Source organism: Armigeres subalbatus, chromosome 3 (assembly GCF_024139115.2).
Source record: "Armigeres subalbatus isolate Guangzhou_Male chromosome 3, GZ_Asu_2, whole genome shotgun sequence".
NCBI lineage: Eukaryota > Metazoa > Arthropoda > Insecta > Diptera > Culicidae > Armigeres > Armigeres subalbatus.
In genome coordinates, this window is record NC_085141.1 from 77,791,740 (window position 1) to 77,810,060 (window position 18,321).

Genomic DNA, 18,321 nt, shown 5'->3' on the forward strand with positions numbered 1-18,321 from the left:
AAATGAAGAGCATGTCTACAGCAGTAATTTATTCGGAAGGCTCAAAACTTTAATCCAATACCAAATCCAATATGGCTGCCCCATTGTTATTATTGCAAATTGAGGATACACTCTTCTTCTTTCCAACGATATGCTGATCCATAAGATCGGTTGAGAAATGTTGGAGTTATGACAGTTTTGGTGAATCAAGAATTGACAAAAATCGAGGGGTCCATAAAAGTTATTTCGTCCATAACTAACGAGGGGAGGTCCATCTTTCTGAAAAATTTAACTCGGATCCCTAATAAACTCGCCGAAAGCATTCTAATGAACATAAATTTGGGCATTTTCAAAGACTTCGTGCAAATAGTGGCTCGGTCTCAGCGAAAATTACTGACATGTATAAGATACGAAATAACAAAAAAGTAATATACTAAATATTCAAAGCATAACATATGTTGTTATTACAATATCAAAGGCAAAACATAATTATTTTTTGTTTTGTATTAAAATATCTGATAATGTTATGCCTAAAGTATTTATTTTGGATATTAATTTTTGTTATTATTTTTTGTCATATTACCTCTTATTCATATCAAGTTCATGAAAACTGCTGTTTTTAAGATATTAGCTTCTGCTCAGGCTTTATAACTAAATGGTGTGGCGTTTGCCATATCACAAAGTAAGCCATGGAAGCAAAACACTTAAAAATAGCAAATTAGTGCTTGAAAATGCAAAAAAACGGTAATTTTTCATTGCAATAATATGGGGTTATTTTCAATTATCCCCTCGATTTAAACACCCTGAAATGAAGCCTGAAAGTAGTAGAATAAGGTTGAGAAAACAGATTGAAAAATGTTTGCGCCATTTATAGATACAGCCGTTAGAAGAAAACGTTTTTTCGAAGAAAAACCTCAATAACTTTTGATCCGCATGAGATATGGCAACGCTAAGTCCATGAAAAGTTGCGCCCTGCAAAGCACAAAAAGTGCTCTGAACATCACATTGCTGAGAAATTTGAAACAAAAAAGTTAGAGCAAAAAAACTGTTTTTTTTTAGGGTCACCCTAAGTAAACTTGGGAAAATTGCTCTAAATCAGTCAATTTAAGAGCTAGAGAAATATTTTTCTTAGCAAAATTTTTGGAATCTGACTGAACTATAACTTCGCGGAACATTGTATAGCCGTATCTCTATAAATGAAAAAGTTTTATATTTAATTTTTTTCAAATATGGCCCACCCTATTTTTTATGAAAACCTCATAAATCCCCTCACCGTTAGGAGCAACTTTGTAGAACAAAGTTTTTTTCTATCTCTGCTATGTTCGGCTTGAACAACTTATTACCGCTTTGTATGCTACCTGGACCCTTGTGCATTGTCGTCTAATTGTTTGAGTGCTGCGGCCTTAAGATGTGCGCCAAGAAATCTTGAACAGTATCGAAGGTCTAGCAACTAAAAAATAGGTAATTCAAGTGGATTAACAACAGCTACGTCCATGCTGATACCGTGCGGAAGCGAGATCCATACAGCACCGAAATCCGTCCACCTCATGAGATATCAATAAATTAAAGGGGGTTAAAGGTACTTTATGTAGACATAATTTATCTTATCTCATTCAGATTCTTGACAGTAAGCTTTTAGGGCATATAAATGGAAAGAAGGCTTCGAAATTAAAACAACAAAAATCAAATACAAATCGCCACCCACCAAACGCGGAGTTTTTGCCGCCATTTTGTTTTCGGGTAGAGCATAACTGTACCAAATGTAATTGTGTTTTAATTGCTAATTGCGAATCATTACATAAGATAAGCGGAAAACAAATCGAATGGATCGCTTCTCAAGGTGCGTATCGAACTATTTACAGTAGTAGTTTAGTCAATCAGACGGCTTCAATTTAAATATTTGGGTAAAAAATAGTTGTACGGATATTGATCATTTGATTCGAAATCCGTCCACGGTGGAAGGATTTGGACTCAGGGGTAGTTGGTTTTATTCTATATTTATTATCATGGCGTGAATCTTCGATTGTGTGCTATTCAATAGATGGTCTTCCTTCTCCCTTTCACCCACTATCGCTTCATACTTGTTCGCGCCCTAGCGAACGGCTTTCAATCTGATGATTTTCAATTATCTTTCGATTATCTACTCCCTCATATTTTGAGTAGAAATGACCAATAAAGCCGATAAACAAATCATTCACCTCAACTACGGTCGTAAAATCTGTTTCATTTATTATCATGTTTTTCGTAGTTTTTAATGAGTAAATGTGAAACACTTCAAAAGAGCGGGCTTGGTAGTCATATGGGTACTGCTTCTGCCTAATACGCAGAAGGTCGTGGGTTCAATCCCAGGTCCGTTCCATTCTCCTACTTTGTATCTTTCTCTATATTCCTCATGTTCTAGCAATCGCTAAAACTGGAAATGGACTTCCATACCGTTTCCATTACTATTCTGCCTCTCAAACCTAACCCGAAAAATTCCAACCAAGGATGTTTTCACTCGTTTCAATGAGCATTCATTTCAAACTCAATAATGATTGAATGAACTCGTATAAAAGTAGATATAACATCAACACTCGAAAAGAAAACTAGCGTGGTAGCTCATGCTTTGAATGAACACATACATCAAACACGTCAATGCGTGTAAATTACACTCCTGTTCATTTCTGCCAAGTTTCCACTGACGATTGACTCAATCATCAGCTAAAAAAAAAAATTCATTTTCGTTTTGCGATCCGATTGAACAGCGTCAGTCGAGTCTGCGGATCGAATCATCAAAAGATTTTACGGGTTCCAATCAGAGTGAAAATGATCCGCCGACCGAAGACACAAAAGGAGAAAATCCTCCAAGTGATTGAGAAAGTGCAGGACGGTGACACGGTTACGTACCGTTGTGCTGTAGATATCGACTGTGTCAAAAAGTGCTTCTACCAACAAAAGCAAACATTTGTGGCAGGAAATTTCAAACGCCATTTCCAAAGCTACCACCCAGATGTTCTTAAGGAGTTGGCTCTGGGTAATGCAACTGAAGAAGAACCGGTATCCAAGAAGCCAAAACAGCCTAAGCTCCTCGTGGAACTAGGCAAACGGGATGCGCTTCTTGGACTACTGCAACTAGCAACCTGCAATAGCCTACCATACAGTTTTGTTGAATGGTCCGGTACCAAAACTCTGCTACTGCCTGTGCTGAAAGCATGTGGTGTGCAGATGACCCGTCAGCGACTGGCGGAATATATCCGAACAGCAGCTGCTACTATTCGCGAAATAATGAGAAACCAGTTCCGAAAAAAGGTTGTAAACATTAAAATCGATTCCGCATCCCGCCGTGGCCGATCGGTGTTCGGGATCAATGCGCAATTCGCGGATTCGGATGGATTTGTGCAAATCAGACACCTAAGTAAGTTATTCCCAAAACCCCACGCAACCCAAATTGAAGTTTAAATCTAATTTAATTGAAATGAACTTTTGAAAAATTTATTTTTCTTCTTATTTGATATTTTAAAATGAAAATTGAATAAAAAATTTAAATTTTAAATTTAAAACCTCAAATTAACAATAATTAAAAATTAAAAATTGAAAATTTAACATTTAAAATTTAAAATTTAAAATTTAAAATTTAAAATTTAAAATTTAAAATTTAAAATTTAAAATTTAAAATTTAAAATTTAAAATTTAAAATTAAAAATTTTAAAATTTAAAATTTAAAATTTAAAATTTGAAATTTAAAATTTAAAATTTAAAATTTAAAATTTAAAATTTAAATTTTAAAATTTAAAATTTAAAATTTAAAATTTAAAATTTAAAATTTAAAATTTAAAATTTAAAATTTAAAATTTAAAATTTAAAATTTAAAATTTAAAATTTAAAATTTAAAATTTAAAATTTAAAATTTAAAATTTAAAATTTAAAATTTAAAATTTAAAATTTAAAATTTAAAATTTAAAATTTAAAATTTAAAATTTAAAATTCAAAATTTAAAATTTAAAATTTAAAATTTAAAATTTAAATTTTAAATTTTAAATTTTAAATTTTAAATTTTAAATTTTAAATTTTAAATTTTAAATTTTAAATTTTAAATTTTAAATTTTAAATTTTAAATTTTAAATTTTAAATTTTAAATTTTAAATTTTAAATTTTCAATTTTAATTTTTAAATTTTAAATTTTTAATTTTATATTTACAATTTTTAATTTTAAATTTTAAATTTTAAATTTTAAATTTTAAATTTTAAATTTTAAATTTTAAATTTTAAATTTTAAATTTTTAATTTTAAATTTTAAATTTTAAATTTTAAATTTTAAATTTAAAATTTAAAATTTAAAATTTAAAATTTAAAATTTAAAATTTAAAATTTAAAATTTAAAATTTAAAATTTAAAATTTAAAATTTAAAATTTTAAATTTAAATTTTAAAATTTAAAATTTAAATTTTAAATTTTAAATTTTAAATTTTAAAATTTAAAATTTAAAATTTAAAATCTCAAATCTAAAATTTAAAATTTCAAAATTAAAATTTGAAATTTAAAATTTAAAATCTAAAATTTAAAATTTAAAATTTAAAATCTCAAATCTAAAATTTAAAATTTAAAATTTAAAAATTAAAATTTAAAATTTAAAATCTAAAATTTAAAATTTAAAATTTGAAATTTAAAATCTAAAATTTTAGATCTTTAATTATATTAAAATTAAGAAAATTTAAAAAAAATTAAATTAAAAATTTTGAAAAATAAGAATTTAAATTTAAAAAAATAAAATGAAATCTCAAAATTTTAAATTTTTGATCCTAATGTAAAATTGTTCTTTGTTTTTTCCTAGGCGTACACGAAATGCATGAACGTCAAACGAAAGAAAATCTGGCTAAGGTTATTCTGCAAGAATTGAACACGTTTGGTATTGATATTGAACAAATCTTTGCTGTTGCCCACGATAACGGTGCCAACATGTGCGCGAGTGTACGACTTTTGAAAAGCTTATCACATCCAGTTTCTTGTGAGGAAGTTTCACTCAGCAGCATGCTGCCGAAGGAGTTCAAAATGTTAGATGAATATGATCATGAAGATTTATTACAAACTGACAGTGTCGAGGACACATTTAACGAGGAAACGGATGATACGGAAACCGGCGATTTTACCGAGAACATAACCGAACAAAATGAAGATCAGGATGATTTCGTGAACGGGCAAGATGGTACGGCGGATTTTTCTATATATGACGATGGAATCGAAGAATTTGAGTTTCTGAACAGTATCCGATGCGGTGCACATACCGCCCAACTTGTTGCGAACGATGTGATCAAGTTATACAAATCTAGACTGTCCCGAATCAACAAGAAATGTTTGGCAATGCACAGAAAGACCAACAGAGAACTATTTATTTTGCATAAAATTCCACTGCCCCCGAAGGTGACAGAGACGCGTTGGGGTGTGTGGTACATTCTTCTTCGCTACCTACAGGTCCTAGGTACGAAACCATTCTTAGCGATATTGCAAAGTCAGGATCCAACACTGAGTAAGTACTAAACATTTAGTGAAGGCGAATAGAGTACGTCGTGCAAAAACGTGCAAATCCTAAAAAGTTTCTCTCACGCTTCTCGAAACTTCATTCCCTCCACTAACTTTCACCTACTCAGTGACTGAGTAAAATTGTATTGCTCTCTCTTTCTATTCCACGGAAATTTTACTCAATTTCCGTCAAAAGCAGGACAACTCAAAACTATGAGTAATCCTGCTTTTGACGGAAACTGAGTAAAATTTCCGTGGGAAGAAAAGAGATGGCAATACAATTTTACTCAGTCTCTGAGTAGGTGAAAGTTAGAGTGTAATGTTTGGTTGAACAATTCATATTATTGTATGCGAAGTCAGTTTTAGATATTCCTTCCCCCAGCGTAAATAATTGCTCACCAACATTTTCAAAAAATAAGTAAAAACTATAGACACTGTAGATTCCATAGACGAGCTGAGGCGAAGGCTAGTGTAGCCAAACGAACTGTCAGCTAGTTTAGCCAAACGAGCATGACGTCACGATTCGACGTCAATCCAAGCAACGGAGCGTGTGGCGTCAAATTCGCATGATACACTGTGAAAAAGTGGAAAAACACACTTAATCGAAATGACCCAACCGTGCCTGCGCTCGTCTATGGGACCTATAGTGTCTATAGTAAAAACCATGGACATCAGCTTTACTCCCATGATATAGCTCATTGGCCCCTTACAAAAATATAGTCTTGTTCCTGGTCCATTAAATGATTTAAAACACGTAACTACAGACAAACACACATATAATTCTCGAATTTCTCCTTGCTTACTCATAACCGCCATCTGATATGTGTTTGGTCAAACACAGTACAGTACAGCAGCTGCCGTTATTGTTCGAATGACGATGAGTTTTGTTAGTAATAGAGAATTGTATGTCCGTTTGTCTATGACTGGTGACGGTTAAGAGAAACTAGTGAAGAACTGTATTCTGCTGGACCAATGATTTCGATGAATAATTACTGTACAGGTTAAATCCAAGTAACCATTATCACTCAAATTCACCAAACCATCATACAGGGCTAACACACAGTTTTTAAACCCTATAAGCATTAAAGTAGTGCTATATGGCCAATTTGAGGGAAATATACGTCTTACTGGTTACTTGGGATATATGTTGAACTATAACACATGTGACTTTAGCTATTCTCTTTTAAATATAAAAAAGTATGTATATATTCATGATGGATGAATTATGAACTTACAGATTTGAACGATCATTGGCAGTTCATCAATCGGTTCTGTCAAGCTTTTGAGCCATGTGCTCACGTTAAAGCTACAGAAGGATCACGTACCTTTGTCTGATTTTTATGCCGATTGGCTGATTTGCCAAGCAGAGTTGCACAAGATAAAAAATGACGGAAATACGTTGGCAGCAAAACTATCAACTGCGATGGAGAAACGAATCAACAAGCTTAGTACAAGCATGGCCTTTAAGGCATGCTTGTATCTCGATCCTCGGTTTAATTTCACTGGTTCCGGCCGTCTTAGTGCGAGTGATAAAAGAGATTGCCAAGTAAGTACTATATAACCATTGGTAATTAACAATTACTAAGAAGCACTTTTCACTTTTTCGCTTTTCAGGAATATCTAATCGCACTAAACAGCCGACTCGATAGCATGGAAGGATTCCAGGAAGACCTTTGCACAGATGAAGAGCCGGCCAACAACAGTGGCTTCGTAGAGGATTACCTAATGAATTTTTTCAATGAAGGAAGCCAGGATAACTCATGCAGCTCGACTAAAAGTTCAGAAAACGAATCTTTGTTGTTCGATCTGATTAAATTAGAAACTCGAGACAAGGTCCACGTTGGAACATTCATGCAACCGTCCAATAGCTCGGGTCAAAAACTAATCGATGTTGCAAATAGCACTCCAGGTCCATCTACACAAGCACAACCGCTGCCAGGGACCAGTACATGTAATACGTCGCATTTCAATATCCTAGAGTACTGGCGAAAGAGAAAATTCTCAAGTCCCCGCTTGTATCGCTTGGCAATGGTTGTTTTGTTTGCACCTTCGACTCAAGTCACAGTTGAGCGCCTATTTAGCCAAGTCAAGTTTATTCTTACAGACTCGCGCATGAGGCTCAGCGATGTTTCAATTAAAGATATAATGGTTTTAAAAATGAACGAGAATTTACTCGGGGAAGTAGTGGATTTAATCCTAGAGCGAAACGATTGTTTGTTGCTTTAAGGTTCCCCCAAACACACGCGATGCGACAGTCGCGACGCGATTCTATCGCTTGGCGACAGCGATTCTGTCGCCGTTGGTATGGAAGCGTAAATAGAACTTTGCCGGCAGCGACCGAACGATAGAATCGCGGCGACTAGTTGTCGCCGTCGCGACGATGTAATCGCTTCGGTCTGGGGGAGCCTTTAAGCTGTTTATTTTACAATCTTATTTTTACTTTGATAATCGGATTCTTTTAGTAGATTGATAAGTTCTGTATTTGAATTATTTGATTTTCACCAGAAATGTGTAAAGTGGATATAATCTGACTGACAACACAGTAAGAAGATACTATTTCATATCGGATAATAAATAAAATTTCCCGAAGGTAATATCACTTTTATTATATTTATTTCATATTTTTTGAAAGATTGAACACTCTCCATTTTCCGTACCAATAATGAGGCTATAAGGAACCAAGAATCACGTGCTTTTAAAAAGGGGGTTCGGGGTTACATGACGATCCAGTGATTGAACCCACATATACAATCAAACGTAGTACTAGTTCCGTAGCTCGATGTGTTCTCGATGCATATCTTGGCTACTTTGATAAGTTCCTTCGTATTAATTTCAAAGTTTTCTAAGCACAATATCGCCTTTACTCGATTTATCCTCCAGTTTTCTCTAACGTTATAGAAAACGTTATTGGTATTTCCGATTTCGTGTTTAAATCATTGTGTAGTTTTGCTGGTTCAATTCACGCACGCTTTTTTGTGTGGGCAGTCTCTTCCAACTGAACTAACAAACGAAACGGGGGGCCTCCTTAGCCGTGGTAAGATGTGCGGCTATAAAGCAAGACCATTCTGAGGGTGGCTGGGTTCGATTCCTTGCAATTTTCGGTTTGAAAATTGTCTCGACTTCCCTGGGCATAAAAGTATAATCGTTTTAGACTTATGATATACAAATGCAAAACTGGTAACTTGGCTTAAGAAACCTCGCAGTTAATAACTGTGGAAGTGCTTAATGAACACTAAGCGGCGAGGCGGTAATATCCCAGTGGGGGATGTAATGCCAAAGAAGAACAAACAAAAATGAAATAAAATTATCTCACCTGGTTGTCATAAATTTTACCGAATCCTTTGTGGGAATTGCTGAAGTACACATTTTATCATGTACGTTAAAACTACAGCCGACCACACTCGTATATTTTCTGGGTTGCTTTTATTGGTACAGATCTGAGCACTGGAAACTCTCCTCAGCGAACGATATGTCCATCGTTATCACACTTGTGGGGAAATTGATTGAAATCCTGTAGAATTCCATGTCCCGGGAATTAGCAGATGAGGATAAATACAGAGCTGCAGAATCGTTCGAGGTGTACCATTATGTTTGTTTGGTTACGAAATATTGGTGATATGCTGAAGCAGAAAAATAATTTAATCTATGATTTCTTTATCATTATTTATGGAAATACTTACAAGAAAAGATGAAGACATACAAAAACAATTCGTTTTCTTTGGATGAACAGTTACTATCAATAAATTATTTATCATGACGGAATAAAAACAAAGTATTCGAGATGTCAGGGTTGCTAGAATTATTTATTATCGTATAACATTGTATTTGACATCTGTGTTTGTGTAATTCTACATAAATGCAAATGGGGCATATTTTCAATTAAATAGATATATACAAGTAAAAAAATTAATGTTATATATTATGAAGTTTTCTAATCCTTTTTTGCCTGAGCTGGCGCTTAATGATATGTATAAGAAAAAAACTTATACATCGCATGAGTCACATTCATTCCGAAACTTATACTTCTCATTAACTTATAAATGTTATAAGCTTTTTGATATGGGATCATTCATTAGGTGGCATAATGAAGAGTAAGTATTTTCGAATGGTTTTTATGCCATAACATATAAGGTTACAGTAGCCGTTCGATAACTGCAAAATGTTTACTTTTGAGTTAACGAAACGAAAACCTACAGCAATATTTTTGTAATTTAATACGAATGCAATGAACAGAGATTAGGGCTTTTTATCTATGTTGTTTGGAAAACGTTGTAATATTATACGCAATTAATACTATGAGCTTCATCATTTGATAAAATGTATCTTTATATGAAACTTCATACATATTGTTCCCAGTATAAATCGGCTGTATGAACATTGACATCAGTTTACTCTATACCATATAGACGAATCCAAGTAAAAATAAGAAGACACACGACGGTGTTAACTTCGACCGATCCTACAGCACAGCATAGGAAGATTATTTTAAAATGCTTATAATAAATTCTAGACAAGTTGTAATTAAAATCTGATTAATGTACGCTGAAGTATGTGTCTTCTCTTATTTTTACTTGGATTCGTCTATATGATATGACAAGAGCAAGGCGTTTCGGTCTTTTCAAACAGTTGAGCAGGCAACACTTCCATGGTAGAATGAATGAACCAAGAATAACACGCGAAAATGGTCAAATGAATTTTGTAATAGCGTGTGTATACGGTTTCCATTTCTCTTGATAAAATTTCACCGTTAATATAGCAAGCAAACCAGGAAAATAACGTCTTATTTAATTTAGAAAGTCAAGGCCAAAGTTAAAATATCAATAAATTATTCAACACTGAGGTTACCGAAAGAACGTTTCATGTCATGATTAACTAAAAAATAATTTTCTTGCAAAAAAGCTTACAAACACAATTAAAAACCTTATGGCTTCTTACCCAAACCAAATTAAATTGCAAAATTACGGTTTCAGTTCTAGAGAAACTCGGCTTTGCTAGATTACTTTTGACAGACGTAGAAAAGTTTTTGACAGATGTTTTATTTTTCTTATTGGAAAGCACTCTCAGGAAAGCACCAGTGATTATCATTACTGGGAAGCTTTTAATTTTCAGAATGTCATTTTTCAGTTTCCCGAATTACAGAATTTCATAATTCGGGAATCGGAACAAATTTCAAGGGAAAATTTCTATCGCTATCGATTTGTTAAAGTTCAAACAAGTGAGGTGACGCATAATTTTGTTTACAAATATCGTTTAGACTCTCTCAAATGTTTGACTCTAAACGAATTTGTTTGACACACAATCAATCTGGACTCAATCAGCTCTCATCTCTGAAAATTATCGGGTGCTGATTCTTCATGCCAATATTCACGCATTGCGTCGGTCAATAAACTGGTGAATCGAGGATAGAAACGTGGCTGTTCATTCTGTTACCATGACAGAACGGAGATGTCTTAACTCGTCTAAATTTGGTTCACTCGGTTAGTGCTAACGTTCAATGATTGTTCCTACACAATGATTTGTGTGGTTGTTTCATACACCGATAAAATATCAGCGCCACTCGCCGATTCTCTCGGAAATCAACAACGCTGATTCCAACAAATTCCGCATGAACTCGTGGCAAGTGCAGAGGTATATTCGGCTTGCAGTGGGCGGGCGATTGCATCATCATTTCCTCCCCCTTCCCTACATTGACTTGCATTCTGACGTGGCAGGCGCCAGTATGACCTAACAAATGATCACCAGTACTTGTACATTGAAGATGTGTGCTAGTCCCAAGCAAACATCTGTTGGTTCCCTGTGCAAGAACAGCTGATCTGGTCATAATTGAGTAGCAACTACGAGCAGTCAATCAAGCTCAAGCTCAAGTAAATGTGAAACACTTCAAAAGTAGAAGCCTTCATGCTCCTGTGTCATTGATATACGTTTTATTTACATTCGATTCCTTTTTTCTAATGACTTTTTCGTATACTAAGGTGCTTGAGTGTACGGATTTCGATGCCCCACGGCATATGAATATGTACATAAGAATCAGATTTTCCTTTTTATCAAGCATTCTGTGCGATTGTATAACATTTCGCCGAAAACTATTTCCCGGAATTCATTTTCGCGGTTGAACATTTCGCGGAATAACATTTGGCGGTTTGCAAACTTTTTGCGGTACGACATTTGGCGGTTTGTACCTTTTCGCCAAATGACTTTTGGCGGAATGTACCATTTCGCGGAATATTAATAATAATAGCTTAGTTCATTCAGCACTTCCATAATTATTACCTGCAAAGTTTCTAAGCCAAGTTACCATTTTTTTGCATTCGTATAACACAAGATTAACACATTAAAACTTTTATACCTTAAAAAGTGAAAAAAAAAATCGATAAATCTCCTACACCGGGCCAGCAGTTGAACACCACCTCCTCCAGCATAGTCTTGCCTGGCAGCCGCGCATTTACCGCACTGCTTAGGAAGGCATCTCAGTATATGTAGAAGTAGTTTTCAAAATTTCAATTACTCCCTACAAATCCTTTATTATATCTGGCAAACGGGCCAGCTATAATTAAAAGATTATCTCCTCTCTTTACTTTGTTACGGATACACGTTATTATGAATAATCCTTTATTTCTCCCTTTCGTCTTATAGCGAGAAAACGTATTCATTTATATATGGCATTATATCCTCCTTCCACAGACGCTACCAATTAAAGAAGGAATTAACCTTTCCTTCGCCTTATACCAAAATGATTCGTTTTTTAAAGAAGGTTTTATCAACTCCTTTTGCCTTATACCGGGCAGACGCATCTACTCAAAAAAGGCATTACCAGTTTTTTTCGACTTATACCGGCAAAATGCATCCATTTAAAGAAGGTGTTACTCTTTCCTTCGCCTTATACCGGGCAGACGCATTCTATTAAAGAAGGCATTATCAACTCGTTTCGCCTTATACCGGGCAGATGCATCCATTTAAAGTAGGCGTAACCCCTCCCTTCGCCTTTTACCGGGTAGACGCGTTATTTTAAGGAAGGCATTATCAACTCCATTCGCCTTATACCGGGCAGATTAATCCATTTAAAGTAGGCGTAACCCCTCCCTTCGTCTTATTTTAAAGAAGGCATTATCAACTCCTTTCGCCTTATACCGGGCAGATGCATCCATTTAAGTAAGGCGTTACCCCTCCCATCGCCGTATACCGGGCAGACGCGTTTTTTAAAGCAGGAATTATTAACTGCTTTCGCCTTATACCGGGCAGATGCATCCATTTGAGGAAGGCGTTACTCTTCGCTTCACCTTATACTGGGCAGACGCATTCTTTTAAAAAGGCATTATCAACTCCATTCACCTTACACCGGGCAAACACATCCATTTTAAAGAAGCCTCACCCCTCCCTTCACTTTATAAAGGGCAGACACGTTCTTTCAAAGAAGACATTATCGACCCCTTTCACCTTATACCGGCAGAGGTGGTCGGGTTTCGGGGTTTGAAACCCGAATCGAACCCGAACCCAATGGGTTTGTTTAGGGTTTGATAAAAAAAATTATTCCGGGTTCGGGTCGGGTCTGGGTTTGAAGGAAATTTACAAATCGGTTTCGGGTCGGGTTCGGGTTTGCAAAATGCGAAACCCGACCATCTCTAGAGCAGACGCATCCATTCAAAGTCGGCATTAACTTTTCCTTTTGCTTTATACCGGGCAGATGCGTTAATTCATAGAAGGGACTACCCCTTTCATTTTTTTTATACCGAACAAACGTGTCCATTTCAAGAAGGCATTGTTTTCTCACTTTGCTCTCACTTCTTTCATTATTTAATACATACAATACAAAAGAATTTAACCCGGATTAAGCACAAATCGGTAAATATTTCATGGATAATTATTCTGAACTGCCAAATGACATTCCGCGAAATGTCTTTCGGAAAAAAGGTGCATTCTGCGAAATGTGTTTCGGAGATTTGGTACATTCCGCGGAATGTCGTACCGCGAAAAAAAAAATCCGCGATATGTTTTTCAGCGAAATAGTATACAACCATTCTGAGCAATCCAAGAACCCAATGGAGCTAGGACCTCAGATCTATCAACATGAAAGTATTTCCGGCGTATTCATAAGTGTTGCAGATCCATGTTGACATGTTTACGCACAATAAGCAGTTCATCATATGTTAGGGGGGAAAGTCTTGCAAACTTTTTTGAGTAAACCGTTTATTGGAAAATAGTGGGCTAAAATTACAATTACAATCACTATAGCTTGTAGCGTTCGTATTTATAGATACTGCAAGTTCAATTCACTTTAGTTTCATTAGGTTGTAGAAAACTAGCATACTTACATCTAATTAATTTAGAATAATATGAGTAAAGATTTCGGTCTGGCCAAAGCAGTGCCTTTTCTGTACCCTAGATTTATAGTAATTTCAATTAGGGTTAAGTATTTTAGTTTTAGGACATATTTTCCTCACCTCCGTACTATAGTTTGTAAGTAAATACTGCATGAAACTGTACTAGGCGAAACAGTATATGTAATTTATAGTGCACTAGATTAACCTAACTACTAACTATCTGCGTGAAATGACAAAGGGAATTAAATTTCAATCGCGAATTTGGAGCATGACTTGCGAGACACACAACCACCAAGCCTTTTATCCCATTCAATTCCATTTGTTTTGATTATAATACGTTATCATTATTCCGTATACCTATCTGTTATCGGTAGACCGATCGCTGTGTTGGTCGAAGCCCATTGTGATGACCACGATGACCACAGCCTAAATTCGCCACAGTGGACTATTGGCAGGGGAGTGACTTGACATCCCCCCTCCCGTGAACCTTAGATGTGCTCACGTCGCTCTTCGACGTCCCCACTTGATTCACTGCTATACAGAACGTCAACTACTGCCAACTTCACTGCTGGCCGTCTGAGCAGGAATCACCGTCTCTACTCGCCCACGTATTCACTGGTCCTTCGTCGATCCACCAACAACCAACACCAAATCTCCCACTTCAATGTCTCGCACCTCGTCGAACCACTTTTCTATTTAAAATAATCTTTTCAAACAGTTTGCTTATTGAAGAAAGCAAACTGATGGGGCGATAACTAGAAGCCTCAGCTGGATTTTTGTCCGTCTTCAAAATTGGAACAACTTTGGCGCTTTTCCATTTATCTGGAAAGTATGCCAATTGAAAACATTTGTTAAATAATTTAACCAAAAATGATAAGGAGCTCTCAGGAAGTTTTTTGATAAGTTTGTAGAAAATACCATCATCACTCGGGGCTTTCATATTTTTAAATTTTCTAGTAATAGATCTCACTTCATCCAAATTAGTTCCCAACGAAGGGTCAAAGACATTCTCTTGATTGAGAATGTCTTTGAAGCTCCGTGTAACCTGATCCTCAATTGGACTAGTGAGACCTATAGACTAAAATTATGGGCACTCTCGAGCTGCTGAGCAAGTTTTTGAGCCTTTTCGCCATTTGTGAATAAAATTTTATTTCCCTCTTAAAAAGCTGGAATTGGCTTTTGAGGTTTTTTAAGAATTTTCGTTAATTTCCAAAAGGGTTTAGAACTGGGATCCAACTTCGAGACATTGTTCTCAAAGTTGGTATTTCTCAGAATAGCGAAACGTTTTTTAATTTCATTTTGCAAATCTCGCCAAATAACTTTCAACACGGGATCGCGAGCTCTTTGGTATTGCCTTTGCCTCACATTTTTAAGACGGATTAGTAGCCGAAGATCGTCGTCAATAATAATGGAGTTGAATTTAATTTCACATTTAGGAATTGCAATGCCTCTGGCTTCGACAATTAAATTTGTCAAAGATACAAGAGCATTATCAATATCACTTTTGGTATCCAAAGGAATATGAACATCAAAATTCCTATCGATATACGTTTTAAATAAATCCCAATCAGCTCTATGATAATTAAAAGTAGAGCTGATTGGATTATAAATGGCATCTTGTGAGATTTCAAATGTCACAGGAAGGTAATCAGAGTCAAAGTCAGCATGAGTTGCCACACAGCTGACTTGAATCCGTTAAAACTAAATCAATTGTAGAAGGATTTCGACTGGAAGAAAAACAAGTTGGTCCATTGGGATATTGAATAGGGTAAAAGATCCAATAGTGGAGGAACTAAGCACGTTCCACCACTATTTGTTCGCTTGCACAAAAACTATATATTATTTCGCTTACCTCAATGGTGCATTCGAAAGCTCTGCATTTGTATTTTGAATAAAAAGTATTCCAATAGCAGCAGCTCCCGTCATTATCACCTAAAATGAATCCTCCAATTATTGGTGCAATGTTCCAATAGTTGCGATATTTTCTAATTCGTGTTCCTATAGTTGCGAATCCCATTGTTTTCATACGGGACTCGTAACTATAGGAACACTACCGCAACTATAGGTACAAAGCAGAGAAGAAATTATAGTATTTCAATGATACTTTACCGATTATTTGAGAAATCCCAAACTGTTTCGTCTCTTTCACGTAATGACAGGTCAACAAATAGTGATACAATGTGGGTTGCTGCGTTTATTGCGAATATTCGACAGAAACTACACTACCGCAACTATAGGAACACCCACGACTATCGCAATTGCCCTAGTATAATATCCCGCAGAACAATCTTCAAATAAAATGTTACCGTTGGAATTGCTTTGAGCATTATTCTATGAACGGTGTTTGGCATTAAAGTCACCAATTACGAAGAATTTTGATTTGTTGCGAGTTAAAATTTGAAGATCAGCTCTCAACAAATTCTTTTGCTGCCCATTGCATTGAAAAGGCAAGTAGGCTGCAATGAAGGAAAATTGTTTGAACAGAAACTCCTAGGGTTTCAAAAACTTTGGTTTCGAACGAAGAAAATAATTTATGTTTTATACGTCTATTAATGACAATGGCGACCCCACCACAGGCGCTGTCAAAACGATCATTTCTGTAGATAAAATAATTTGGATCTGTTTTAATGGAGAGTCCTGGTTTTAAATACGTTTCAGTTATAATGGCAATATGCACATTATGAACTGTTAGGAAGTTGAATAATTCATCTTCCTTACCCTTTAGAGAGCGGGCATTCCAATTTAGAACTTTCACAAAATTATTTGGATCCATTAAAACGGAGTCCGATAACAATTTTGTGTGTGTATTTTATACCAACCTGAACAGCCTCAGGTACGGTATTTGCTTTGAACATTGCATCAATCATGTGATGCAATTGTTCAGTTAAAAAATCAAAATTGGAAGCAGGCATGCTACCTGAATCGGCAACATGACCGTTATTTTCCGTTGGGACATGGGTATAAACCTCATTTTGAGAAAAGAAATTTTGTCTACCAGCAGCGATGTTTGCATACGTTTGCATTGGAAAATTGGAATTTACTGAAGTGCTTGCTACCCGTTGAGGAGCAGCAAAATTTGTTCGTGAATTGTGGTGGGTATGAATTGCTCGACCGGTAACTGGTTTCGAATTTTGAGTGTTTGAAAAATTTCTACCCGGCGAATCTGGAATCCGATTGGAATTTCCCGTCATCAATTTTGCACGGGAATTCAATCTTTTTTGCGTGAAGGGCATTCCCAGAAATTGTATTTATGATTGCCCCCACAATTTGCGCACTTAAATTTATTGGAATCTTCTCTCACAGGACATGCGTCTTTGGCGTGAGAGGTTCCACCACAAATCATGCATTTAGCATCCATGTGACAATGTTTGGTTCCATGACCCCACTTTTGGCACTTACGGCACTGGGTGGGGTTTTGGAAATTTCCCCCAGGCCTGTGAAAATGTTCCCATGTAACACGGACATGGGACATAATACAGGCCTTTTCCAAACTTTTCATATTATTTAGTTCACTTTTGTTAAAATGAACTAATGTTTACAATGGATCAATCGCCGCGAAATTTCTGTTGGGGATTCTCATCGATTTGTTTTCGGCGAAAAATGACAAAACAAAACTTTGCCAGACTGTCCGGACGTTTCGGTCGATTTACTGGCCTTCGACCATCTTCTGCGGACACTAAAAATCACATATATTGTTAAAAAGCACATTGAATTTTACAAAATAATAACATACAATCTTCCAGTCACTTATTTTCTAACAGACAACCAACTATTGACACACACAAACAAAGTACAATCTTTACATTCTAACTGCTATTGGTATTAGTTCTAAGTTTGCTAATAATAGAGTTGCACGCATTTTTAAAATTTGCTGAGTCTTTTTGCTTATTTACTACATTTTCGTCTCCTTTAATCTTAATGTAAAATGTTTCTGCAGTCAGTCTTGTGTTGTTTTTGCTTATTTTGTCAAGTATTCTGGTTTTTCAAAGTCAAAATGTGTCCTCTTCTATAGTGTGCTGTGATAAACCTGTACCGGAAATGTTTTGTTTTCACATTGTATTTATGCTGGTCCAGACGTTTATATAAAACTGGCTTGTTTCACCGATGTACGATTTTCACATGCACCGCACATTATATCATACACTAAATTTGTATTTTTGTTTTTTATTACGTCTTTGGTTTTCAAAAATGCTTTAATTTTGTCAATTTTTCACTGATAGTCGTTGAAATATCTCAATAGTTTTCACTAGTCCTTTTATGTTCTCCGCTTTCGCTCCTAGCAGGCAGTCATCCACGGAAGCGAAAGCGGAGAACGTGGAAACGGTCTTGAATGAATTCAACAGTTTTCATCAACGACTTCAGTTTACGGTAGAAAATGAATGCGATGGCAAACTGAAATTCCTTGATATGTTTTTGCGACGAGAGAATAATGTAATAACAACAGAGTGGTTCCCAAAAGATGTAAATGGTAGATATTTGGATTACGCATCGGTGAGCCCTTTCGTGCATAAAAAGAACAGCATCGTAG

At 35.5% G+C, this 18,321-nt stretch overlaps 2 protein-coding genes and 1 long non-coding RNA gene across 6 annotated transcripts in view; 1 reads left to right on the forward strand and 2 right to left on the reverse strand.

Moving 5' to 3' along the window:
- The window catches only part of LOC134226139 (FMRFamide receptor), a 371,866-nt gene that overhangs the window by 206,423 nt on the left and 147,122 nt on the right, over positions 1-18,321 (reverse strand). The window lies entirely within an intron of this gene.
- Positions 6,771-7,989, forward strand: LOC134225974 (uncharacterized). 2 transcript variants are annotated; one of them, XM_062706454.1, is made up of 3 exons: positions 6,771-7,021; positions 7,090-7,702; positions 7,889-7,989. In XM_062706454.1, exons 1-2 carry the CDS (start codon positions 6,899-6,901, stop codon positions 7,699-7,701), a joined length of 735 nt encoding a protein of 244 aa, XP_062562438.1. In that variant the 5' UTR covers positions 6,771-6,898; the 3' UTR covers position 7,702; positions 7,889-7,989. The 2 variants fall into 2 exon arrangements, with proteins under 2 accessions (XP_062562438.1, XP_062562440.1); XM_062706456.1 differs by lacking the exon at positions 7,889-7,989 and having other exon boundaries at positions 7,090-7,729.
- On the reverse strand, positions 8,081-9,244 carry LOC134223809 (uncharacterized). The gene is made up of 3 exons (XR_009982730.1): positions 9,156-9,244; positions 8,789-9,095; positions 8,081-8,599 (listed from the first exon to the last, which is right to left on the reverse strand). It is a non-coding gene; the product is annotated as an uncharacterized LOC134223809 (long non-coding RNA).